The sequence below is a fragment of the Thunnus thynnus genome, chromosome 17 (genome assembly GCF_963924715.1).
Source record: "Thunnus thynnus chromosome 17, fThuThy2.1, whole genome shotgun sequence".
Classification (NCBI taxonomy): domain Eukaryota; kingdom Metazoa; phylum Chordata; class Actinopteri; order Scombriformes; family Scombridae; genus Thunnus; species Thunnus thynnus.
The window spans coordinates 23319909-23347480 of record NC_089533.1 but is presented as its reverse complement, the minus strand read 5'-3'; the positions used below and the strand labels follow the sequence as shown (position 1 = coordinate 23347480).

The 27572-nt window shown below is 40.2% G+C and overlaps 2 protein-coding genes and 1 non-coding gene across 5 annotated transcripts; all 3 read left to right on the top strand.

The window, feature by feature from the left end:
* Nucleotides 1-1140: 1140 nt before the first annotated feature.
* On the top strand, nucleotides 1141-12725 carry ldlra (low density lipoprotein receptor a). 2 transcript variants are annotated; one of them, XR_010924208.1, is made up of 19 exons: nucleotides 1141-1412; nucleotides 5033-5158; nucleotides 5288-5410; nucleotides 5936-6316; nucleotides 6441-6563; nucleotides 6682-6804; nucleotides 6946-7065; nucleotides 7214-7339; nucleotides 7470-7641; nucleotides 7729-7956; nucleotides 8073-8191; nucleotides 8300-8439; nucleotides 8589-8730; nucleotides 8977-9120; nucleotides 9245-9550; nucleotides 9800-9880; nucleotides 10002-10165; nucleotides 10362-11345; nucleotides 11470-12725. XR_010924208.1 is itself a non-coding variant. In XM_067570290.1 (18 exons), exons 1-18 carry the CDS (start codon nucleotides 1328-1330, stop codon nucleotides 10416-10418), a joined length of 2760 nt encoding a protein of 919 aa, XP_067426391.1. In that variant the 5' UTR covers nucleotides 1141-1327; the 3' UTR covers nucleotides 10419-12725. The 2 variants fall into 2 exon arrangements, 1 of the variants encoding a protein (XP_067426391.1); XM_067570290.1 differs by having other exon boundaries at nucleotides 10362-12725.
* A 7289-nt stretch (nucleotides 12726-20014) lies between these two features.
* On the top strand, nucleotides 20015-27493 carry kri1 (KRI1 homolog). 2 transcript variants are annotated; one of them, XM_067570238.1, is made up of 18 exons: nucleotides 20015-20211; nucleotides 20357-20433; nucleotides 20759-20861; nucleotides 20946-21045; nucleotides 21452-21509; nucleotides 21592-21641; nucleotides 21720-21831; nucleotides 21929-22006; nucleotides 22116-22219; nucleotides 22309-22537; nucleotides 22669-22839; nucleotides 23791-23866; nucleotides 24453-24562; nucleotides 24704-24866; nucleotides 25009-25139; nucleotides 26342-26406; nucleotides 26497-26592; nucleotides 26700-27493. In XM_067570238.1, exons 1-18 carry the CDS (start codon nucleotides 20127-20129, stop codon nucleotides 27196-27198), a joined length of 2307 nt encoding a protein of 768 aa, XP_067426339.1. In that variant the 5' UTR covers nucleotides 20015-20126; the 3' UTR covers nucleotides 27199-27493. The 2 variants fall into 2 exon arrangements, with proteins under 2 accessions (XP_067426339.1, XP_067426338.1); XM_067570237.1 differs by having other exon boundaries at nucleotides 20940-21045.
* On the top strand, nucleotides 26119-26217 carry LOC137168709 (Z30 small nucleolar RNA). Its single transcript, XR_010924326.1, has one exon. It is a non-coding gene; the product is annotated as a Z30 small nucleolar RNA (small nucleolar RNA).
* Nucleotides 27494-27572: the final 79 nt, after the last annotated feature.

Here is a 27572-nt window from a genome sequence, read left to right as displayed (position 1 = left end):
CCATGTGACACATCTGGACTATTTAACTCTTTTCAGTTACAAAATATCTCTGAGGTATATTCTTGAACTATACGGTCTTTCTGCTTGGTTCAAGGTTGTTGTTTTTACATTTTATCTCTTTAGATGTACTTTATCTCTGCACCTCCTCTGATGTAAATCTCTTTGTAAACTATGCTATAGACCTCTAACAGTTTCAGACTTTGAACCTGGAATCACATGCTGATATATTTTTTATGAGAGGTGGCAACCCTCAGTTCAGGAAATGGAGATAAGAAGATAAAAGCTGGACTGATATGACCTATTTATTAGTTTTTTAACAGAGGGTTTTTATCACTGGTCAATTAGCTAATTGTGTACTCCTTACCAGTTTGATCAAAGAAATCTAAGGAAATGAATGTTACATGTAACAAAGTCAGTAAATCTATTGATGCAGTTATACCAGCACCATATGAAATTACCACTTAATATGTATGTGTGTGTGTTGAACGGGTCATTTTGTCATATTCAAGTATGGACATCTGCCAGTAAAGTAAAGGCTCACTGCCAATCTTACAGATTTATTTCGTGCATAGTCATGGCTGCTGTGTGTGCAGGACACATTTTGGACTTCAAACCATCTGACCAGGGACGGTTTATTTACTTGGATAAAATGTTGACATCCCCAGTTTGATTTTGTAACAATATTCAGCATGAGTTAAGGTTAAGCTAAGAGAATCAGAGCTATCATTAGAAGAGAAAAGGTGGGAATGAGTCTAGGGTCCCACAACCAAATGGGACTCATACCACTAGTATTAAATTTATAATAGCAGGGGTCTCAGGGCAGTGTTCCCCTCAACTCCCAGCCACACCCCTGTTAAACATGTACTGTTGCAAGGTTAGAGTCAGCCTCCAGGCAATGAAACTAATGTATCCAAATACTATATGGGCATGTGCGCCTGTCTCTCCTTCATCTCTCTGAAAGGGTTAAACTCATAGTCAAAACCATCTCCATATAGAGCTCCGCCCCCCGATTGTTGAGGCTGTGTGCCTCAAAAATCACACCACTCCAAATCCCGCCTACCCCTCCTGGGCCCCTGCGGGCCCCACCCACCCATGGACCACATTGAAATGGGTCTGATGTTGTTGCCAAACATTACAGTGTGCGGAGCATCCTTCCGCAGATCTTCCAGCAGCAGCAGCAGCAGCAGCAGCAGCACCAGCATCTCAGCTCAGAGCGCAAGTAAGGAGGCAACACGAGGCTTTACTACAACCTTTGCAGGGAAAGTGCCAAACAGCAGTCACATTCACTGACACTGTTGTAATAAGCCACATCAGAGTCTGCAATTAGATGTATCTTCCAGTGCGGCTGGAAAACATGGGACGGCCGTGTTACGCGTCACTGGTGTTTCTCATCTGCTCCCTTGTTCAGACAAGTAAGTTCAAATTTCCTGCATTACATCCTGAGATATTAATTAATTAGCTCTATTTTTGATTCAAGAAAATATAAAACTGTGTTGTGCTTCAATTTTACGTTGTTTCATAAAGTATATATATACAAAAAACAATATAAATATGATTTTGGCCAACTATTCAGTGTGTATGGGTTTAAATTGCCCACTCCTCTGACAGCACCGGATGCAAGGTGATGGGGGGAGGGCGCAATTATTCGCAGAATGTAGGTCAAATCTCTATCCCACTCTCTCTTTCTCTCACAATGTATATTCGGGACAAAAAAAAAAGGTTTGACGTCGACTCAACATCACACTTTTCCATAATTCAACCGTCATTAGCCTCAATCTATCAGTCATCAAACGGTAGAAGCTTTAGTTGTGCTTTTCATCACTATTATTCTTGCCTGTATGTTTTGCGCTTTTAATTTACTGGCGCTCAGCTCGCAGCAGGTTCTGCAGCCAATGAGGTTTCAGGAGTGTGAATACTGTGTGTGTGTGTGTGTGTGTGTGTGTGTGTGTGTGTGTGTGTGTGTGTGTGTGTGTGTGTGTGTGTAAAGATGTCAAGCAGGGTTTCTGAAAGCCGGTTTTTGAAGCTGTTGCCATTCATAATGTGGGAATGGGCGCCACTTGCATTTTCACTGTGGAGAATCCATCATAGGAGAATTTAGATGAATCAGATTTTTGTAATCAGTATTGCAGGTGCACTTATTCTCACTCACATGCCACAGTATGATTCCTACATGATGCAACACCAAGCCTGTTTGCAAGAAGCTTTTTTCCTTTTACCTTAAACGCCCCCATTCTCTGTTAAATGAATGGTGTCCCTCCAATACAAACAGACATTGTCTTGAGACAGCATTCCTCAGTTTTGGGTCACACACTCAGACGTGAAGTCACTCATTGTCAGACCTGTTCCCCAGTACGTTAGTTCTGGGAAAAGGTGTATGATGAAACATGTTGGAACTGGCCATCACCAGTCAAAGATATGTGTCGTAATGCAACTTTATCTGTCCCCCATGTTGTGAAATGTTGTGAATATCCGTTGTTGTCTCTCACTCATGTTAGGACAAAGAATCTTTATTTTTGTCACGTTGAGGAGACAAGAAAGAAAATGCATTTATGTCCTTTTCCAAGTCAGAGTGACACCTAATAGAGATATGATTCTAAAATTAAAATAGAGTATGAACAGTTTCCTCTTTCTGCTTACCTCATGGTCGATCAATTAAACACACCAGACGTCAGAGAATTGGCAACAAACATAAGCACATTTGTAATTTTCCCAACGCTGGTTTGTACACAATCAATAGCCCAGGCATTCGGTTCAGTTTGTATTTCAAGGTCTGAACTTTAAGCCCATTAAGTAAATAGCCAGCATGAACTTGGGTTTGGGTTACGTGCCATCGGTTTCAGGTAATTAGATGATGTTGGTCTCCACTTTCTCTCTCATACACTTAGGGAAAAGGAAAGTTTGAAATCTATCTTAAAGTTAATATATTCATTTTCTTTTGTATTACCCACAAGGAAATCCCTTTCATAAAACCAGATTTGTCATCATAAAACTTACTATCTTTATGGCAAGACTGCCCCCGCAAAAGGGCAATACCACAAAGCCTTTCACATGGAGTCATAAAGAAATGATTGACTTAGCGTTCAGTTGTAGACTTACTTTACAGCTTTAAAACAGAAGTAACTGTTTGCAATTAGAGTCATATAAATTATTACAACAGTGACAGAAAAACATTTCTGCAACTTGCAGCAGCTTGAGGAAATAAAGCCACTCCTTGTTAAACTACTGTTTAACCATCAACCATGACCAATGGCAACAGATGTTTAACTTCACCCAGAAGCTTTTATGATTTACTGTACTGTAAGACATTCATAACAATAAATAATGTATTTTAACATCCAAATTACTTATACATAAATATTTAATTAGCATTTTTTCTAATTGGTAAAAAGCAAATCTTATTGTAGCAATGAGTATGCCAAATGCATAGCTGCTGGTGGCGTTACTGTGGAACGCCTCCCTCTGGCCCTTGTTGGGAACAGGTGGCCATCCAGGGTTTAGAGCCCCCAGGGCTAGAGGGAGGAATCCCTCATGGCCTCTATCAAGCACCTTTTCATAAAGTGCTGTCTTTCTGATGTACAGTCTAATTGGTTCTTCCAGTTCAGTGGCTTCATCGGGTCCATTAAAGATGGGGGTTGGGAGAGCGACACTGTGCCCTCAGCAAATGAACTCCTTTCAAATGTGGAGTGTTTGGGCCATAAACACTGTAAAGTGTGATCTCTATTGTGATTATGAACTTCCTCCTGCTGATAGTGATAAATACAAGCTGAACTGCTTACATAGGTCTATTTGACTTGGTGTTAACCATTTATCTGCCCTATTTAAACAAGTAGCAACATGCCAGTGTGTGTTTGGTCATGTGTGTGTTGTAGCAGAATATATACCTCAAAGCCACGTGCTCCTCTGGCAGCAAATTTATCACCATCTGTGCTGAACACATACTGTGGCCCCAACAACACAGCTGTAATGGAACCCAACATTTTTAACAAAACACAGACTATCAAGTGAGCTAAGACCAACTTTCTTTGGATTACTGGTGTTTTGTGAAGTGAGGCAATGTTGTATCTGCTCTGAAAAAAATAAAGTCTGTATGTGTGTGGACCAAAAATATTTTTTTTGTATGGCTCTATGGATGGTAGTGTCAATCTGTTGGTCTGTAGGTTGGTCCACCACTTTGTCATCGACTGAAATATCTCAACAAGTATTGAATGGATTCCCAGGAAATTCTGTACAGACATTCACATTCTCCAGAGGATTAATTGACTTTGCTGACCCCTTGACTTTTCCACCACCCACCAGCAGGTTTGCTGGATTGGCACAAAATTTTTGTACAGATGTTCATGGTTCCAAATGATGATGCGTACTGACTTTGGTGATCCCGACTCCCTGTCGTGCCATATTATATTATATTCCCATTAGCCTCAGCTACACTGTATTTAGTGCTAGTTAGCAAATGTTAGCATGCTAACATGCTAAACTAAGACAGTGGTTCTCAAAGTGGGGTTCGGGGACCCCCAGATGTCCTTGAGGGGGTTCCAAGGGATCCCTAGCAAAAAGGGGAATCATTTATTTTCACTATAATTCTATCCATAAGTAACACAATGACAGAATGTATGACTATTTTGGTCATGGGTTTCATACACTTTCTGCAATTGAACATCTAATCAAATGGGGGACTGTGGTCTAATTTATGTCAGTTTAGGGGTCCTTGACATGAAAACGTTTGAGAATCACTTAAGAACTAAAATGATCAGCATGGTAAAGATTATACCTGTTAAACATCAGCATGTTGCCATGTTTACATTAGCATTTAGCCCAAAGAACCACTGTGCCTAAGTATAGCCTTGCAGAGCTGCCGAGCTGTAGACTCTTGTTTAATAGTGGTCTGTAGAATTATTATTCTGTGACTTCTCTTCTTTTCATTTGCTGCCATGTCTGTGTTTATGGGGAGTCTTCTTGTAATGGCCCTTGATAGATGATAACTAAAACAACGGCCCTTTTAGCTGAACTGTGTGTTTATATCTGTCTGTCGTAGATGCATTGACAACATGTGGAACCACGCAGTTCCAGTGTGGGAACGGGAGATGCATCACGGTCAGATGGGTGTGTGATGGCACAGATGACTGCGGAGATGGCACAGATGAACTTCCTGGTACTTGCTGTGAGTATCACATGTTTTAACATGAGGATTGACTTGTTATTGCTTTGCATACATACTTGTAGATCCCACAATACCTCAGTCTGATGATTATAGAGTTTCAGTCATTGTTTTTGTGTATTTCACTTCCAGTGGCTAAAACGTGCAGACCGACAGAGTTCAGTTGTTCGGACCGCCTTAACCATTGTATACCGAGCAGTTGGCGCTGTGATGGAAAAGCTGACTGTGAGAATGGAGCTGATGAAGAGAGCTGTGGTGAGTTGACATGCAGTGTTGGAGTTACCTTCAGGCTGCAAAAAGCCACACATCTGTCATACCTCAATCATATGTTACTCTCAGATTTTAAATGGACTGCATTTATATATACGGACTGCCTTTCAATAGTGCCTTTCTAGTCTTATCAACCACTCAAAGTGCTTCACAACACATGTCAACATTCACCCATTCATACACTGATGGCAGAGGCTGCCATACAAGTTACCAACCTGCTTATCAGGAGTGATACAATGTTTCTACATATTAATTCACCCACTTGCACACCAATGGCACATCAGGATTCGGGGTTCAGTATCTTGCCCAAGAACACTTTGACATGCGGCCTGGAGGAGCCACGGTTCGAACCACAAACCTTCTGATAAGTGGACAACCCGCTCTACCTCCTGAGCCACCACTGCCCCAGTGCTCAGTGCTTCCTTTTCTCATTTGCATCCCCTTCCTTGCTCTAATGTTTTCCTGGTGTTTCATTGCTCTGATCTCCCTGTCACATCTTCTCTCTCTTAGCGCCCAAGCAGTGCACAGACACAGAGTTCCACTGCAGGAATGGCCAATGCGTGTCAAGCTCATTCGTGTGCGATGATGAGGCAGACTGTGATGACGGCAGTGATGAGGCCTCTTGCCCACCTGTTACCTGCAACTCTGCGTCCTTCCAGTGCAACAACACTGTTTGCGTTCCTCGCCTGTGGTCCTGCGACGGTGACGCCGACTGCCCTGACGGCTCGGACGAGTGGCCCCAGAACTGTGGTTCAACGGGACATGCCTCTTCTACCACCCACCGCTGCTCAGCCCTGGAGTTCCGCTGTGGCAGCGGAGAGTGCATCCATAGCAGCTGGAAGTGTGACGGAGGAGCCGACTGCCTCGATCGATCAGACGAAGCTGACTGTGGTGAGTGTGACTGCAAAATTCTTCTTGCCCTGTTGGTTACATGCATGGCATCTTTTTCAAAGCCTGATTTCAAGCTATCAACTCTTGGATTCATTCCAAATTTCTGCTTGTTGCATCCCTCCAGCTCATCCCACCTGCCGCCCTGATGAGTTTGAATGCGGTGATGGCACTTGTATCCATGGAAGCCGCCAGTGCAACCATCAATATGACTGCAGGGACATGAGTGATGAAATTGGATGTGTCAATGGTAGGAAGCTCCTCCCTGCCCTTCCTCAGTAAAACCTCCAGTCTGTATCTATAACTGAACCACTGTTGAGCTTGCTGTTACCTGATCCTCGTCTTTTATTTACATGTCTCACATGCAGCAACCCACTGTGAGGGCCCCACCAGGTTTAAGTGCCGCAGTGGGGAGTGTATTAGCATGGAGAAGGTGTGTGACAAGCGGCGTGATTGCAGGGATTGGTCAGATGAGCCTCTTAGGGAATGTGGTGAGTACAGAGGCCCTCATTCATAACTGTCTGCTTAATTACTACTTTTCTGTATTTAATGAGGGTGTCTGCAGCTTTAGAATACTGGTTATGTCCTCAGAAAAAAATACTGTAGTGAACCTTTTCTTCCTCCTTCTGCAGGCTCCAATGAGTGCCTGTACAACAACGGTGGCTGCTCTCATATCTGCAATGACCTTAAGATTGGCTACGAGTGCTTGTGTCCCACTGGATACAGCCTGGTTAACGAGAAACGCTGTGAAGGTGCAAAATCCCAAATATGCACAACAGAGCAGTTATAGTCAGAAATAGTCAAACATCCATGTGCTTTTTTAGGTTTTGTCACACCATCCAGTTGGTTTCATTTGCCTCAAACTGACATGTTGTTGTGTTCTGCTCTTCTTTGAATCAGATATTGATGAGTGTGCCAACCCAGACACCTGCAGCCAGATCTGCATCAACCAGATAGGCAGTTACAAATGCGAATGTGAGGAGGGTTACCAAGTTGACCCAGCAACTAAAGCCTGCAAGGCCATTGGTAAATATCAGCTGTGTTCCTTCCAGAGTGTTTGCTGAGTGTTTATTGATGTTGAATGTATTTTTTTTGTTATACTTTAGACTTTTGTGAAGATAGCGACTTTAACTCTGTGTCTACTTTGATTTTGTAGGTACAGTAGCCTACCTTTTATTCACCAACTGCCATGAAGTCAGAAAGATGACTTTGGACAAAAGTGAGTACACCAGAGTTATCCCCCGTCTAAAGAACGTTGTGGCCCTGGACATGAACATGGCCACCAAAGAGATATACTGGTCAGACATCTCCAAAAAGAAGATCTACAGGTGAGCAAGGTGTCCAGAGTAACAATCAGAATGAAACTAGTCTTTTTGCTTCATTTACTTGATGCCAGTTTTTCACTTTCAATCCAGAGCTCAGATGGACACGGCAGAAGACTCCACTCAGCACAGCGTAGTGATCGGTAGTGACATCGATGCTCCCGAGGGCATTGCTTTCGACTGGATCCATGGTAACCTGTACTGGACTGACAGTGTCCGCAGCACCATCTCCGTGGTAACTGCTAACGGTAGCCGTCGCAAAACTCTCTTCCAGCAAGGCTTATCTAAACCCCGCGCTATTGTGGTCGACCCCCACAGCAAGTAAGCCTAACAAACTGATGAAAGTACAGTAATGCCCTCATCCTTACTGGACTGTCTGTTGATTTCAGTACTTTTAGTTACAATTATTTTCACAAAACATATCTTTGTCCTCCCAGCTTCATGTACTGGACTGACTGGGGGAATCCTGCTAAGATTGAGAAGGCAGGTCTAAATGGAGCAGACCGCACCGCTCTGATCACTGACAACATTGTGTGGCCTAATGGAATTACACTTGGTAAACTCCAGCATTCATGTTTCAAGTTGCTTTTTTATCCATTCATGTGTGCTAATGGTCACTCTAGACTGACCTGTGGCCCCTCCTCCTCCCTTGCCTCCTCCCCAGACCTGTTGAACCAGCGGCTCTACTGGGTGGACTCTAAGCTGCACACCCTCTCCAGTATCGACGTGCAGGGCGGTGGTCGACGCACCCTTATCATTGACGAACACCATCTGGGTCACCCGCTGGGACTCACCGTGTTTGAGGTGGATATTTACAACCTGATAAACTCTGTTACACATAAACCCAGAGCCTGTCAAACACAACATCCCATAAACTCCTCACTGCACGTGTAAACTGTAAACTTCTGACAAAAGTCTTTTCTTCTCCTTTTATTTTCTCTGTGTACTTCTAGGAAAGACTTTTCTGGACAGATGTCAGTAACAATGCTATCCTGAGTGCAAACAGGGTGACTGGTGAAGACATCACACCTTTGGCAGAGCACCTATCATCACCAGAAGACATTATTCTCTACCATAACCTAAAACAGCCTGCTGGTAAGTGAGGTCTTAGAATTTGGAATTTGCACATTTTACACATTAATTAAATTGCTTAATAATGCTTTTTGTAAATTATTTAATTTCATTTTCAACAACCCTAAAAGTTTCATGAGTCAGTCCCAACCCATAATAGTCCAAGTACTGTTTTAGAAGCGTGACAAGACCGTATTGTTTGTCTGTATTGGTATTGGCTTCCAAAAATGTAAAGAAGTTGAAATCAACTAAAATTCCTTTCCATCACAGGCAGAGATTGGTGCCAAGTGTCCAATGGTGGCTGTGAATTCTTGTGCCTGGCAGCTCCTCAAGTGGGCAGGCATCCCCCCAAATATACATGCGCCTGCCCAGATAACATGATGCTAGCGAGGGATATGAGGAGATGTGTACCTGGTATGTAAATTTTTAATGTGGTATGATGTCAAGGAGTAAATTATAAAATTGTAGTGGAATTATTTTGGTCTTTTAAACTTTTCTTACTCTCACTCCTCCTCATCTGTTATTTGTACTCCACCAGCTGTGCCAACACCTGCAGCACCCATTCATCCTGAAGTTACACCTACCGCCCCACCTACCACCCCACCTACCACACCACCTACCACACCACCTACCAACCCACCATTACCAGCCATGACCACACCCAGACCTCAGGTCCGCACCACCACAGTGCCAATTGTAATCACCAGCACTGTGGCCAAGACAGTGCCACGCACCACCAAGCCTCCAGTCCGGACCACCACACCTGAACCTAGGATCCCTTCACCCCAGCCGGCGAAGCCAAAATTCCCCCAGACCACCACAGAGGCTCCAGTCATGACTCCAGGTAAGCTTTTGCATTTACTGTTATGTTAAAGTCAAATTGCGTAGACAATTTACATTCCTTTGTAGGCTCTTCAAGATATTTATACTGAACTGAAACCAGTGGTTGTTTTGGAATCAGTCTAAAAATGTACAGTATGCTTTGAGAAATTAGCAGTCAGTAATGTAAAGTATGTACTCTGCAAATGACATGCAATAGATATAGTGCAGGTCGGGTTTCATGTATCATTAATTGTGTTTTCTTTTCCTTCAGATATCCAACATGAATTCACAGCAGCTATACCCAAGACTGCCTCCACCACCCCAATAGCTTTGTATATCATCTTACCTCTAGGTGAGTTGCTTTGGTAGCTTATGCCAAGGCGTTGTCTTCACAAAAAGTACTAATTATTTGAGATGACAACAGCTCCAACCATCATGCCTAATCTCTCTCTGGATCTCTCTCTCTTGTGTAGCGATCCTATGTATAGTGGCTGTCGGTGGCGTGCTGCTATGGAGGAACTACAGGCTGAAGAACACTAACACAATCCACTTTGACAACCCTGTCTATCAGAAAACCACTGAAGACCAAGTGCATATTTGGAGGAACCACAGCAGCGATGGTTACACCTACCCAAAAGTGAGTCTAAGAGTCTACTAATCTGATTATATGGAGACAACTGAGATGAACAAATTGCATGACAAAAAAGTTTTCAATTCTTGTCATCTTGTTTTTATAAAATAATACACTCTATTTTAATAATCACACACGGGCTACAGTATATTTTATCCACAAATGTTATATCTGACATGCTTTTTATTTGCTGTCTTATCAGAGACAAGTTGTAAGCTTGGATGAAGAGGCGGACAATCCAGCCTTCACAGAAAACTGAAAAAGGTTGGGCAGAGTGGAGAGAAGAGCCTCAGTGATAAGCTACCTTAGACGTCCTTTTGTATTTTTTTACCTCACATAGCACAAAGATATGGAAGTCAAAGCCAGCATCAGACAAGCTTGAACCACTATATCCTCACAGACGGACAAGTGCTCTACAGTGGAAAAACCAGGGTGAAACATTTTTGTTTTGGTGCACTTTTTTTCCATGGAGTTAACAACTGACAATCCATTCCTCACCAAATCATACCAAATTATCAGATGTTGGATCCCTAAATATAATGTTTTTTTTACTCTTTATCCGAACTGGGATGCTGATGGTACAACTGGAGAACTCTGTCATTGTTAAAGCCACATAATGTCTTCCTTCTCATCCATCAGTTTAACTGAGCTCATTTAATGCAATATATAATTGTGAATTCCCTCTCATTCATGTTAGATAGAATTCAGAAATAAGGTGTAAATATCATTTTTTAATTATTTTTGTCTGCCATTAGAAAGTGACAAGCTGTTGATGGAACATTATCATATCTTGCACTATTTCTAGTTTAAAGGAATAGTTTTGCATTTTTGGAAATACATGTAGGCCTAGAATTAGATGAGAAGTTTGATACCACTCAGCTTTAACTATGAAGCTAGATCAAGAAGGTGATAAGCTTAGCTTAGCATAAAGCCTGGAAGCAGGGGGAGACAGTTAGCCTGGTTCTGTCCAAAAAGTAAAAAATATGCCTACTGGAACCTCTAAAGCTCACTAATTAACATGTTAACTAATTAACTAATAAACACAAACAGAAATTTGGGGAATTTACAGGGAGTTACATGCTAAGGCTATTTCTTGGTGACTAGCGGCCAGACGCAGTGACTTTCTGGAATAGTTACACAACTCCACTCCCCATGAAACCACAACATGTCTTTTCAACGTTTTTGTGTATGGATTAATCATATGAGATATAAAGAATTAATTAGTGAGCTTTAGAGATGATGGATGGATTTTGTTACCTTTTAGAAAGAGCCAGGCTAGCTATTTTCCTGTTTACAATCTTTATGCTAAGCTAAGCTATTGGCCTACAGCTCAGACATGAAAGTGGATTCAATCTTCTCATCTAACTCTTGGCAACAAAGGCAATAGATGTATTTCCCAATATGTCTAACTGCTCATTTGACTCTTTTTTTTTCATTGAACAGAAGAAAATCTGAACCTGAGGTTTTATCCCAAGACAAACACTAACACTAGAGCTGAGAAGGAATGTATGTAATGAATTCAGTGAGTGCCAGTTTAACCAGTGTGACCTCAAACAGTCTTTACATTATGTCAGTGTGTAATTACTTGGAGTTTTACATCAGCCATTGCCATCATAGTAGTGGAGCGAAAATATCATCCAAAGGGACCTAAAGTCACTACTGTAACTAACCTCAAAGAAAACACACAGCACACTGTATTTGTGCCTTGAGTATTATACTCTGTGATAGCCTTCAGATTTCACATATCACCAATATATCTTTTGAGCTTACCAGCTGGTTACAATGTCCTCCAGCAGCCATCTGTTACATGCCTCTTCAGCTCAATCCTTCTGATTTGTGATTGGCCGTCTGTGTTTTTAGAGCCCTCCTTAAATTTTCCTTCCCTATGTTCCTCTCAGGAGGACCTGTGCATTCCTCAAAGACAAAATAGCTTTGATGAAACCACGTGTGACCGATGGGGCCGTGCCTAATGCTCTGTGCCATGACACATATATATTTACATCCTCCCTCAGGACGAGAACTTCACCTTGCCTTATTCCAGCATTCCTGACAGAAGAAAACCATGTGCCCTATCATGGTTTTAAAAACACAGTTGTCCGTGGCTGCTTGAGCTCATGTTCTGTTGTGATTTTTGACAAAAATGTGCCTTTTTAATGACATGTTTTGTTCAAAAGTCCACGTTGGTGCTATTGAACTCAGTGGATTTGTATAAAATATATGTTTGCCTGTTTACAAAGAATTGTTTAAGGGATGTGGCAGTGTTACATGCAGGTGAGGTTACACAACAACAAAGATGTTATTGTGATGTGGGTAAATGACCGTCGTGAGGCTTTTAGGTAGAGAAACAAATTCATAAGTGCTAGTGAAGCTGTACATAAAGAAGAAGTCATTTCACATTCACAGACTAATAGTGCAGTTTAAGTGTGTGTAAATATAATGTTCATAAATGTAAATATTTGTTCTTATCTGTTTTTTGGTAATGATGTGAGTGTTTTAGCCTGTGTTGTAAACTTTAAACATTTGCTGTACATAAATAAATGCTTCTATTTATTATAGAATCACTTCACTCTGGAATCAGTTTTTTAAGACTCATCGTGTGCCTGAATTAACTTTGATGCAATTCTTTGCAGTCATAGCAGACTCTTGACTTTGGTGTTGAACTAATGCTTGCGTTGAACTCTTTCCCCACATTCTGCTTTCCAAGTGATGCAACAGCAGTAACTCAATACAGACAAGACAAATAGAAAATACAGAGATACAGACAAGCAATATGACAGCTGACAGATTGTTAGACTAGAAAATGCTCAGCAGAAATGTGTGCATGAAAGTAACACAGATAAATACAGTAATAGCAGAAGTAGTAGCAGAAATAAGGTGAAATAATTATGTGAAATATGTGTGAGGATATGCCAAATTATGTGAAATATGCTCTTGTGATACCTTAAACCAGTGACTTTTTGTTTGTTCAATACAACTGTCAATGATCAAGCTGGTCAAGCTTACATTTGTACAAGAGTGACAGAGGGCATTACTTTACTTTTACCTTCATTCAACTAGTTATTCATTATCTTTAGCTTAACATTTCACCTCTTTATTCATTACTCTTCGTTAGCTATTTCAATGTTTATCCATGACTTTGGCTATCTATCTATCTATCTATCTATCTATCTATCTATCTATCTATCTATCTATCTATCTATCTATCTATCTATCTAGCTCTTCAAGTGTCCTCAAGTGTTTAAACTGTTTATCCATTACTTTTAGCTGTTTTCAACTTTTTACTTTTAGCTTACTATTTTCACCTGTACTTTTTGCTATCATTATACTTTTAGATAATTATATAAGGTCCAAATCCAATTAATTAATTCATTAACTAATTTATTCATTACTTTAGCCAGGTACTTTTATCTAACTATTTAAATAGTTTCCCCATTTAGCTTTTAGCTCATTTCAAATGCTCAACAATTGCTTCAACCTCTTTACTTTCACCTATTTCATTTACCTACTGTTTGTTGTAAATTCACTTAAAGGACCAATGTGTAGGCATCCAGCGGTAAGGTTGCAGATTGCAAACAACTGAATACCCCTCCCCCTCAAGCGTGTAGGAGAACCTACAGTGGTCATGAAACTCACGAAAAACGTGAAAGGCCCTCTCTTGAGCCAGTGTTTGTTTTGTACGTTCTGGGCTACTGTAGAAACTTGGTGGTGCAACATGGCGGGCTCTGTGGAAGAGGACCTGCACCCTACATAGATATAAAGAGCTCATTCTAAGGTAACAAAAACACAACGATTCTTATTTTCAGGTGATTATACACTATTTAAAACATACTTATGAATATTATATTCCATTTACATTCCATTTCTGGCAATTGATCCCCCTAAATCCTACATACTGGTCCTTTAAGATCAACATCACACCAATTTGTAATCATATTCGGCTCTCTATTCTCTTCTTTAACACAAATCAAATCACAATTTTTCTGCTTTAAACAATGCAACAGTTTACATGTGTTAGAAACTGGGTGTTTATTTCAGCTGAGCTTTTCTATTAATTTTAATTTAGCAAAACTCACTTTAATTTAGCAAAACTCAAAAGTAGGCGACTACATGAGACATATGGTCTTGATTTTATTTGTCAATTTTTGAGAAATGTCTTACCTAAATATTATTGCCACATCTTTCCTTTATTGCAACATAGTACACAGCTGAAAGCTATCTTCTATATTACTTTCATACTTGCTGTGGTTTTATCACGTGGGGCTGAAATGCTGGTTAAGGTATGAGAAAGATGAATGGTTTTGAAAAATGTACAGCAGCATATTCCACAGTTTAACAGCTTTGGTATGCAGACGTGGCTGAAAACGTGAAGTGGGTTTTTTCCCCCTCTTTTTTTCAGAGGGCTGGCTGTGCCTCTATAGCTCTTCTATGAAAAACAATATACTTTCCCTGGAAGTCAATACGTCACAGCGAAAGGCAAAACCCTGTAGTTTCTCAGAAATTCTCCAACACACAACCAATCACAAGTCGGAAAAATAACAACACTGTGTGTGTGAAAGTCTCCAGTGTTTCCCCTGGGATGACTGCTTTGGGGGTTGGCGGCGGGGGGTGCGGAGGCGGGGAGGAAGGAGGTGGGGTGCAGGAATGAGAGCTGGAAAGGTTTTTACAAAGTTTATATGTTGTCAATACAGTGTGAACACATTAATAAGTACCCCTCACAATGTGGTAATATTTAACATTGTAACATAGTAAATTGTCAGGTGATTTTTATAAACCAACAGAGCAGAGACAGAGAGGTTTCCATGACTCCACACACAGCTTGGTAGACTTCATAAGCAGTTTGTAATGTGTTTATTCATGTTGTCCTTCACACAAAAACAATAATTTGCACTTTGAAAGATGTAATAAGTTGTTGTCTTGTAGACAGGGAAAATAATAATGATACACTGTGTTTTTTTCAGTCATCGAAATGCTTCGCAGCTTTAAGAGCAAGCCACAATAACACGTCAGAGAAGAGGAGGGAAACAAGCAGCTCTGTGACCCTGCTGATCTGCGGTCAAACCCACCAGTAGGCATGTCACGTGCAGAGTTCAAGGCTGGGGAAGAATGGAAGAACTAACACAAGCAAGGGAAAAGATGCAGTGATACATCTATAAACATGTGGGTAAACATACAGATGAGAAAACAAGCAGCTCAAGCTGACTTTCTGATTTCCCACTGGTAGAAAATGATGATTAGTAACTATATTCAACATCAGGAATCAGCATCAACCTTTCCTGACCTGTCTCTCATTTCATCATGAACAATACCTCACACTGGCAAAAAACAGTTCTCCAGACTCCCAATCCTGCGATACAGTTTGTTTTTGCTGGCAGAAAATCTCTGTTTTTCAAAGAAAGGTTTCATCCGATCCCTTGACATATTAATCATTAATCTAACCACAAAAGGTCATGTACAGCTGGCTGGATCATTCCAGTAACTTCTACGGATCACTGGAATAAACACCGCTGAAGTCATGGAATGTTTTTCACTCACCACATATGTTTTTGACTTTAAAAGAAAACCTAAATATCCAGTTTAGTAAAGACTGTTCTCTCTGACTGCAGCGCATTTGAACTTATATACTTTTCAGGTGTATGACTCAACTTGATTCAGAGACACATTTATAGTTAAGTATAGGGATCATGTTCAGATTTTGATGCATATAGGTATTTTGTGTTATACAATTATATGTTCATTAATCATACATAACATTACACATACATATATGCAGTATTTACTGTGATGAAATTTCTGATCATCTTCCAATAAATTTCACCTGATGTTTAAGACATGTGATCTCCCACAGGGTAATGATATGTAAACAAAACCCGGCAGCCAGGTGCCCAGTCCATGCATCATTGACCTTTGCTCAGACTATGTTTTGTTGGAGAGAGACCAGGACTGGCCAACAGACAACAGCTTGACCAATTACTCCTATAGTCATTATATTTGATACATAAGGAGATATTATCTCCTCTTAAAGTTTTGTCCCCTCAGAACACCCCCTAGTTTCTATTGATATATTTTTTATAATTGTGTGGGGCATTTTATGCATTTATCAGACAGGAAGTGAGAGGAGTGAGACATAGAATGACATGCAAAAATATAAAATCGATGCACAAGACAAAAATTTAAGTATATACTAAAATTCTCAAAGCTCAGCTTGTGTTTCTTCAGTATCCTGCTGCAATGATATCGAATTGGCTTTTTGTCCAGCATTTTTAAGGTTTGTCCATGGACTCTTGTGATTTAATGGGTGTTTGTTCAGCCTGCCCACATATGTAACACACATGTGTGGAAAGGGCCATAGCATGCATAAATATCTTGGCTGCATCCATAAAGACAGTTTTAAATTTACCTAAAATTTTAATTATTTGTTTCTTAAGATTGAGATTTTGGTCCATAAAATGACAAAGATACTTAACTTCAGTAACTATATCAGACATTTCACCCTTGATGAGAATGTCAAAATGAGGGGGCTGTGTATTGGTTTTGGGGGAAAAAACAGACCTTTTGTTTGCCAACATTCAAACTAAGGCATGTTTGATCAAGCCATTGTGTGATCCTTTCCTTAGCATTTGTTAGCTTTAGAGCAGCTAGTTCTGTTGTTTTTGCATGTGTGTATGCAACACTGGCATTGACATTTGCAATTCTAACCTGTGACACTGTTGTGGGAGATAATTAATATAGGCTAAATAGTAGGGGACCTAGTGCTGATCCTACACCTAATTGCACACTTTTTATTACTGGAAAGTGCATCATTAACTTTAACAAACAGCATTTTGTTAGATAAACATGAGGTCAGCCATGCCAGTACTTTTGATGAAAAATTCAATTTAGAGAGCTTAGAAACAAGAATGCCATGACTGACTTTATCAGCTTTATGCAAATCTAAAAATACAGCACCTACTACTCCTCCTTTATCATGCCTTTACTCTTTTGGGTTTAAAGTAGCTGTTTTGGTGGAATGATGAAGCCAAACTGCATATGATGTAAACAAAAATTGTTGTTGTAAGATAAGATGATTAATAGGAATGAGAACTTTCTCTTGTTGAAAGTAGGCTTCTTGCAGTATGCTTATAGGTCTATAGTTACTGTCTACAGCAATGCTAGTGCCTTTGTGAGGCTGTATTTATGCACAACTGTGCTTTCAGCTAAACGCTGATGCTAGCATGGCTAGCAACATGCTCACAATGAGAGTGCTAAAACGCTGATTTAGCAGGTGTTTAACATGTTTACCATCTTATTTTAGGGTCTTGGCATGCTAACATTTGCTAACTAGCACTAAACAGAAAATAAAGTTAAAGATCTCCTCCAGACATGTTTTAAGATGTATGTAAAATACTCTACTTTGAATAATGATTTGTGTCTGTCTGTGTCCACAAAAAATCCATAAAATTACATCTACTCGTTCTCCCTCATTAAAAATTCCAGAAGATCTGAATATGCAAATATATTTCATTTCGTAATGAAGCTTCAAGTTTCCACATCACAGTTGTGTCAATAGAATATTGGACCAGGATTGGCTTCAAAATATTTGTGATGTCACAAGTCATGCTCATAGGCCCATCTCTTAAAATCAGATTTTCAATGAGCTCAGAGAAACTTTCTACTTTCAGCAGATTAATATGAAAACAGCCCTCTAGTATCAAACTCTGCACATACATCATTCTGCACAGTGAAGCTCAAACATTAAACTGTAGGAACAAGAAGAACAACACATTTTTGAGTGGAGGGGAACTTTAAAGAAGAAAAATCTAATCCAAGTGCAAAGATATTGGAAAGTAAAATAAAAATACTAAATAAACTTTACTAAGAGAATCGAGAGGATTGTCATCCAACTGTAGACCCTTTTCACAGTAGATATTTTGACTTATCAAAGCAGGAAAAGCACAGGTGGAATAATTAATGAAGGCTGCATCCCATTTAGGTGATCCAGTTACAGGTATGCAGGTAGGTAAAGGCTCAGGTATTACTCGTCATGTTCACTCACTAACATGACTTACTGGGACAATTAATGGAATGGAGCAATCGTTAATGTTATTATTTACTTGTGTGCTTTTTCTGCTTTGAAAGGTCAAAATGTCTGCTTTGAAAAGGGTCTTCTATCAATTTCTTATCCGAACTATGGACAAACATACTAATGTGTTCTTAAATGGATTGATATTAAAGTATTTACACATATTTTCTGCAACTTGTGGGATTTTTACATTTTAAAAAAGCCCTTTTATGTTTCCCACAACAGTAACTTAGAGGGAGAGAACAGGGTTTATGGGATGTATCTGTGTGTGTTTAAACTCACAATCATATTTTGCAATTTTCTGTTTCATCCTATGTCATACACTCAGAGCTGTATGGGGATGATCAATATTCAGTGTAAGCCTCACTGAAGTCCCTGAGTGAGGTCAAACCTTTGTGTTTATCTGGTGCGATGTATGAATACTGTGTCAGGGGTCCTTGTCAAATATTGTTGCTGTCATGAATCATATCTGAGGCTTGTCAGTCCATTCAGATTCATTTTGGACACTCTTCCAACACATCTTGATGATTTGTTTTTATTTACAAGGGTCAGTCTGAATGTGAGCCATTGGCCCCAGAAAACCAGGGGAGAGAATTATGGAAAATAACACAACAGAAATATAAAGAAATATTATTTTTCATCGCTGTGGCTGACTGATCTGCAGTGCCTGTATGCATGAATCAGAAATCAGATATAGGATGGCCTTTTGGAGTAGGTAAATACATTTTATAGTACATCAAGTAAATTGACATTTTGATGTGTCCTGTGTTGTGTGTTAATGATTGGATGGGACCTGACGTCATGCTGCTTTGCCTCATACGTCACACAACCTCGCCCCCTCAGGTTTGCCCACATCCTCTCCAATAATCTGCGGGAAGGCAAACATCCTGTGAGATGAGTGATTCTGCAAACAGACTCACTTTACTAATCAGCAACATATTTACCTTTTGTGGAATGTTAGTTACGCATTAAGTGTCAGTGATGATCTCTAAGAGAGAGCTTAACCATCACTCTGTCAGGCTGACGTTTTAAGGTAAATGTACAACGTGTGAAGGCAACTCAGTGTAGGGGAAGTTCACGAGCAACTTAACTGATAGTGAAATATTTTTGAATACACTATAGTTGGTACATTAACTCATTGTAAATGCAAATAATAATATAGAATTATGAAAGCACTGGATGTTTACATAGCAAAAACTAGAGTTCTTCCACATTTCTGGATGAATTTCTGTTAGCCATTATTTTAAAGATATTAAAAGATGTAGGTAAGCTTTCTTCTTTAGACAGCTTGGCTTTTCTCTTTTGTGAGCTGACATTTATATTTATTTGACTATTTCTGTTATAATAAATAACAATAAATACTAGAATATCTAAAAACACACAACTAATAAATGTGATCAAGATTTTAATCTGAAATAGACACAAAATTAAATTATTTATAAAATGTTGGCAAATGAATCGAACAAGTATAGACAGAATTATTATGAACTATTATAATTATTACATTCTTTATTTATTTTACAAAACTACAGTATGTTTACATATCAAATTTCTATGTTTTAAGAAACTATTGCTTTTTTTCACACTGTTTCTAAGAGAAAGACAGTTAAAAAGTGGTAAGTTTGTGAATTAAGAATTTTCCCAGTGAAGTAAAGAAACTGACACATATTTTAGACATGTGTCTCTGACATAGTAAATAACATCTTTGAAACTGGTGTGTTGATGAAACATGAGACTTTAAATCAGATTAAAGTTGGTGTGAGCGCGCCCCCTAGAGGACGTGTATGACACGTGCACCGGAAACCACGTGGTTTAGCTTTTCACATGCGTGTGTAGCAGCTGTGATGACTTCTCTCTGTTAGTGTTTTGTTTTAACAATAACGTAAAGCGATTTAGTACAGCGACAACATGACCGGCAAATCAGAATTGAAGATAAACTCTCAGTTTGCACAGAGATATGATAAATACCGACAGAAAGAAGAGCTGCAGAGGCGTAAGTGTGACTGCTAACTAGCTATTGATGGCTAAACTATCCCGGTAGCAATACAACGTGGGGAAGTGTAGCAAGCTTTGAGTTGTTTTTGTACGCTGTGTTATTTGTGTAATATATTTTGTGTGTGTCCTGTGTTGTTGTGCAGTGAAGGACCGATACGGAGACCGAGCTGATGAGAGTGAATCAGAGTCGTCTGAGTCCAGCTCTGATGACAGTGAAGTGGTTAGCATCGCTGTTTTCTTCTCTTTACACCTGTGGTTCTCTAACTTTTTCACGAGACCCCCTAAAGAACCCAAGAACCCCTAAACTGACACAAACTAGACCACGGATTGCTTTTAATGTTTTAATACATTAAGTGTATGAAACCCATGATCAAAATAGTCATACCATTCTGTCATTGTCTTACTCATGGATGGAATTATAGTGAAAATAAATTATTCCCCTTTTGCTGGGGACCCCCTGGGTCACCGGACCCCACTTTGAGAACGACTGGTTTACTCACTCATCACATCACAAGCAGTCAGCCTATCTTTAATTCTCCCCACAGGAACTGGACCCTGAAGTTGAAAGGGATTTTTACAGAACGTTGTCACTGCTGAAGAAGAAAGACCCGAAGATCTATCAGCCTGATGCAAAGTTCTACTCAGAAGGTGATTGATCAGTTCATTTAAGTCTTGCACAGCCTCAAGGACATCTTTTTTTGTTAACAAATGATCTAAACCTCTCAGTTTCAGATGCATCCACTAGTGACGCGAAGCCTTCAACCTCAAAGTCGGCACTAAAGCCCATGTATCTGAAGGATTATGAACGTAAAGTCATACTGGAAAAGGAAGGGTGAGTGAGCTACTGATTTGCGACCGTTCACAGTATTTAACCGCACCACAATCAGGATTTCTTGGGCTGAATTTCTGTGGTTCAAATTATGAAATCATCCTTAGAGTGAAACAAGTTTTGGTGCTGCCTCTCTTACTAAGGAGGTAAAGCACTTGATCAGCTTTCTTGACTTCACTTGATATCACTCCAATCATTGCAGATATTTAGGAGAACTCCAGATGTATAAACGATGCCTACGCACAAAAAACACGCATACAACCACAAACAGCAACGTTACATTTCAGTCCCCTTGCTGAAAGTAAGGATAGGAAGCTTTATAAATCACTCTGTCCTACTGTGATGTAGGAGGGTTTTTAGTCCTAGGTGAAGTCCTGAAATGCCTGATGAATACTTTTTTATTTCACAGCAAATATGAAGATGATGATGACAGCGATGATGAAGAGGAGGCTGCCAAGAGAAGAGAGGTGAGCCGTGTTACCAAATATCTTGTTAGCTCTGAAATGTGGCAGTTTTTTAATCATGATTGTTTTTGTTTTTTTTAAAAAGAGAGCTGCGTCTCCTAGCTACATTCAGGAGCAGAGGGAGCTGAAAGAAAGGTAAGGCTCCAACAGTCGTAAGGTGTCCAGCAGAATTACGTGAAGAATATTTAAGAAAACTACAACCTCTTTTTTCAGCTTCCGTAAGTTCATCCAGGACAGTGACGACGACGACGACGATAATGAGCGCAGTGAGAAAGCAGGAGTATCCCAGCTGTTGACCAGGAGGATCAAAACACAGGAAGAGAAGGTCAGGTTGGACAAACGTGCAGGAAGCTGCTCCTTATCTTGTACAAAAGCATCACAGATATATGAATTAACTTCTCTGCGACTATATTTGTTTGTAGGATAAAGAAGAGGCAGACTATGTGGAGTGGCTGAGAGGCCAGGCTGATCTTGATGGACCCGAGGAGGTGAAGGACATGGTGAGTACGTGTAATAGATGGGAAAGAAGTGAAATGGATTTGGTGAGAGTGTTATTTTTGGGTTTGAGTTTAACTTGCTTAATAACGAGGCTGGTTTGTGTTGAGACAGAAGTACCTACGAGACTACTGGAACGACCCAGAGTTGGACGACAAGGAGTGTTTCCTGAGAGATTATGTCCTAAACAAGGGTTACCTAGACGACGACGATGAACGGTATGTTGCTATCTGTCTGAGCTGTGAAGTGAAGGAAACACAACACATTCAGGTTCTCGTACAATAATAAATGTTCCTGATGCGTTAAGGATCCCCACCTATGACGAGGTGGTCCAGGATGATGTGGAGGATTCTGAGGAGGAAGGGGAGACTTTCTTGGAGCGGCAGGATGACTTTGAGCGAAGCTACAACTTCCGCTTTGAAGAGCCCGACGCTCAGCAGATCAAGACCTACCCCCGCAACATCGCCACCTCTGTGCGCTCCAAAGATGACCGCAGAAAACGCAAGAGGGAGGAAGTAAAAGAGAGGAAGGAAAAGGTGTGTGCGTAAAAAAGCCAGTGATCCTCTGCTCCTCAGTGACGAATCATAATATGCCTTCTTTCATTAGCTAATATAAACCAACCTTTCTCTCTGCTCTTCCTTTGCTCTCTTTCCCACAACTATTTCAGGAGAAAGAGCAGAAACGAGAGCAGCTGAAGCAGCTGAAGAACCTGAAGCGGAACGAGATTATGGAGAAGCTAAAGAGGCTTCAGGAGCTGACTGGCAACCAGGAGCTCGCCTTTAGTCAGGCCGACCTGGAGGGAGACTTTGATCCAAGTCAACACGACCAGCTCATGCAGGTTGGTTCTCACACTCCTACAAAGACTTGGATACATACGACACACAAACAGCTCTGAAGGATTGTCTCAGTTTGTCTGTTAGTATTAGGGCGCCTGCTTAATTGATGGAGAGAGCGCTGTCAACATTTTCATATACTGCCATGAACAGTGAGTCTTTCTTCACTTTCTGTTTTTTTTAAACTCCAGATTCTTCCTTAATTTAAGCACTGTGTGCACACATATCATGTTCAACAACTCTTGCCACTCACATTGAAAAATATAAGCTATGATATATACTTTTTTGGCTACTGACTGTTCGCTCACTATTGAGTGTCTGTTATATAAGGAGAAGTAATTTAGAGGATTTCAATGAATCATGTTATTGTTGTAAACTGTGCTGTGTGACAATGGAAAACTTGACAGACATAGCAACAGTAACTAGGGGGGGCGGGGCTTGATCAACTGTCAAATATTACCAGAAGGAAGGCTGTCAATTTCCAGCTCACACAGGTGTGTTGTGTTTGGATAATTAGACTTCTCAGGAAAGTGTGTGCCTGAGCAGGTCAGTTTGTCTGGAAGGCATGTTGGGTTAATGTTGTTTCCTCCAACCTTGATCCTCCAACCTCCCTGTTAGTTGACAAAGACCCTCCTGGTGGAAACGTTTACCCGGAGAACTCCTCTGATAACTGAAGTCGGTTGATTAAACGCACTCTTTGCTTTCACTGCAAGACTCCCAGCTCACACAGGTGTACTGTGTTTGGCTAATTAGTGCTTGTGCTCAGCAGATGCTACAGTTCAGCTGTTGGAGCAGCTTCCTCTTAATTGAGAGGTTCAGTTTAAACCCATCTCCAGCCAACATGCATGATATTACTACCACTGTGCTTTACTGAGAGAGCACTCTCAAATGTTCCTTTTCTAGGTACATTGTAACTCATCAGCAACATTTGGCTCTGTTTTTTTTTCTATTTGCAGAAATTCTTTGGAGATGAGTACTACGGAGAGGATGAAGACGAAAAGCCTCAGTTTGAGGATGATGACGAACTGGAGGGTAAGCCTGGGTTTACTTGACATTAGCTGAAGCAGCAGTGTTGAACTTTGCACATTTATTTGAAAGCAGCAGTAATCACATCCCCCTTAAAACATTTAACTCAACACTTTGTTGAAGTTTTTAAGGAATCATGTAGCACCGCAACTAACAATTATTTTCATTATTGATTCATCTGTCTATTATAATCTTGATTAATAGATTAGTTGTTTGGTCAATAAAATGTCAGAAAATGGTGAAAAACATCCATGACCGTTTGCCAAAGCCCAAGGTGACGTCCTCAAATGTCTTGTTTTGTCCACAACAGTCCACAACCCACAAGATATTTAGTTTACTGTCATAGAGGACTAAAGAAACCAGAAAATACTCACGTTTGAGAAGCTGGAACCAGAGAATGTTTTTCTAAAAAAATGACTCAAAATGATTAATTGATTATTAAAATAGTTGGTGATTAATTTAATAGTTGGCAACTAATTAATTGTTGCAGCTCTAGAATCTAGACTAGTGTGTTTGGGAATGTCTACAGAAAAGGCTAATGTATCATACTGTCTGAAGATATAATCTATGGTTTCGTGTGTGTGTGCAACAGAGCACTGGAACTGGGACACATGGACAGGAGAGGAACAAGAGGGGGAAGGTGGTGAAGAGGAAGAAGGGTATGACATAGAGGACCAGCACTGTGAAGACGCAGACTTCATCGTGAGTCTACCTGTTTTTACAGAAAGCATTATTTCATCCTGTCAGCTGGTCACCTGTATGGTGCAGAGATCAGCTGGGCAGCTTCTTTTGTTGCTCTGGTAAAGAGAAACTGACTCACCAGAGGTCATCCTGTTGAAATAGATGGACGCAGACTACGACCCCAACCAGCAAACTGCCTCCAAGAAGAAGAAGAAAAAGGAGAGGAAGATGATGAAGAGAGAAGATATGCCACAAATGGGCAAAAAGAAAAAGAAGTCTCACTTTGCAGAGGTCATCACCAAAGACAAGCCTGTGTTTGATCCTAGTAAGTGACTGTAAACTTCCTGTCATTGAAACATAACTAGACTGGGTCTCCCAACACTCAGTAATTTGTTTGGTAGATATGGCAGAAATATAGTTTAACATTAATTATACATTTATCTAATTAATGGCTATCTGTATTTCAGAGGAGAAAAGCTTTGAGCAGTACTTGGATGAGTACTATAAACTGGACTATGAGGACATCATTGACGACCTTCCATGCAGGTTTCGTTACAGGCAGGTTCTGTCCAACGACTTCGGCCTGTCCACTGAGGAGGTGAGAAAAGCAGCACTTCAACTCCGAGTAACTGACTGTTCGCTAAAACCCCGCCCTCCTTGTTACTGCTACGTCACACTTTCTGTTGTCGCTCGGTACATGCAGTTTGCAGTGACAGCGGGAAGATTTATCACTCAGAATTTGTAGTAACTTTGAGACAAAAGGGTCCTTGATTCCAGAGAGGTAGACAAAATCAGATTTTATCACCTGTAGCTCCATGGATTACCTGAAAAGGCTGCTTCTTGTAATGCTTTCTAGATCAATTTAGTCCTACGATTATAAGTATGATAAGGAAAAATGTAAGTGTAACTGTCTTTTAAAATCTAACATAACCCTGTTTAGCTCCTTCAATTACACTTGTCTGTATTTTCAAATGTGTCTCTTCACTTTTAGCGTTATGAGAGTAAAGGCTCTTAGAATGAGGACTAACCAATTTGTTTGGCAAATGTAATACTATCCTGAGTAAGGTTGCTGGATTAACTTCCCCAAATCCAATCGAGCAGGACAGAGCCCCTAAAATTAGCCTAAACTTTGATAGCATCAAGGATCAGCTTGCATACAGTGGATGTGCTGGTAGTGAGTGACACTTTTTTTTTTTTTTTTAATATAAACTTAACCTGTAATCTCAAAGTAATGTAGTTAGCTAATGATGTGCTCCTTGGTAATACTCGGCTGTTACTGTAGGTTGTATGTTAGCAGGGCATGCTAATGACAACATCTTGCATTAGAGCAGATAAACACACGGTTTAATCCATTTCTGACACTTTTGCTGTTTTGGTTTTTGAAGGCTAGAAAAAGACGCCACCCGCTAAACTCTTTAAATACAGAGAAGTACAGCCTCAAATACACCGTCAACATGTGAAGAAATGCTAAGCTATGATTAGACAATCACTGTTTGGGGGAGGGGTTTAGTGAACAGTCAGTTGTTTAAAACAGAAGAATGAATATTATGTAGGCTGATGGATGACTGTTAGTAATGCTGCAGTGATGAGCCTGGAGGTGAATGATCTGGTATTGCTTCCCTCCGGGGAAAGCTCTGACCAGGGAATGATCTCAACTTAATCTTCTCTCTGAGCAGACCACACAGTGAAAAATGAATGTCCAATATTCAAAGAGGATGATACAAAAACTTGCCAAATGTATAACCTGAAAGACATGATTAATTGATTTGAACTAATGAAATATTCTGGTTGGTTCTTCAGATTTTAAAAGCTGATGACAAGGAGCTGAACCGATGGTGCTCTCTGAAGAAGACATGCATGTTCAGGTACTGACTCTGTCCTCCATGTTTAAGTGTTGTGACTGTTGTGTTTCTTTCAGGTCATTTACCACACTTGCATAACTTATTTGTTCTCAGGTCTGACAAGGAAGAGATGTGTGACTTGAAGAACTATCAGATCAAGGCACAGAATGAAAAGAAAAAGAGAGAGATCCTAAACTCTGTATATTCTGAGTGAGTTTAACACAACACACATACAAGTCGGACATACCTTTGATTAATCCACCTTTTCTGTAGAAAATGTTATGTAACAAATGTTTATCTGAACTTTTAATCTACAGAGAAGATAAAGAGGCGGCAGAGGGTAAAACCAAGATGGGGAAGAAGCGAAGAGATCGTATAAAGAACGCCGAGAAGCAAGGCAGAGGAGCAGAGGAAGGAGACGCTGCCTCCGACATGGACTCTACGGATGAGACTCTCGCTCAAGCTCTTAGAGAGGCAGGAGACGGCGTGGAAGAAGAGGAGGAGGAGGAGGAGATTCTGATCCCCAAGAAAAAGATGAAACGGGAAGAGGAACCCCAGATGGTGGTTCCCGCTGAAGAAGCGGCAGATAAAACTGATGAGGTGAAAATCAGGACTGAAAGGCCAAAATGGTCCAAGAAGAAGCACAAGCATTCAGGTGGACGCCTCACATCAGGGGTGAAAATAGGTGGCCGGGAGTTCAGTAGACAGAGACTGAAGGCCTATGGTCTGAACCCCAAGAGACTGTTCTTCAGACAGCTCGGCAGAGAGAAACGAAAAGCACAGGAGAAGAAAGAGAAGCAGAAAAACAAGGAGTGATAACTGCTAAGAGAACTGTTGACAGCATAATTCTTTCTTTTTTTTCCTTTTTTTTAAAATGGTCTAGGAATTTAAAAACATTGAGAATTTTGTTCTTTTCCACTGTTTTATGAACTCACATTGACCTTTTTTGATCAACTGAGGAAAAAATTTAAAATGGCTACAAATATACTATTGAGTATACAGTTAATCAGATTATAGCCTCTATCGGGAATTGAACCTATTTCTCTTACTGCATTTAGATTGCATACATATGGACTTCACAAACTGTAATAAACATGCTGTTAAAATTTGATCCTTGTTCATGATGACATTTCTGCCAAAGTTTGTTAAAGTAAAAAGATGCTTGATATGTTAAAATGTTGCTCTTTCAT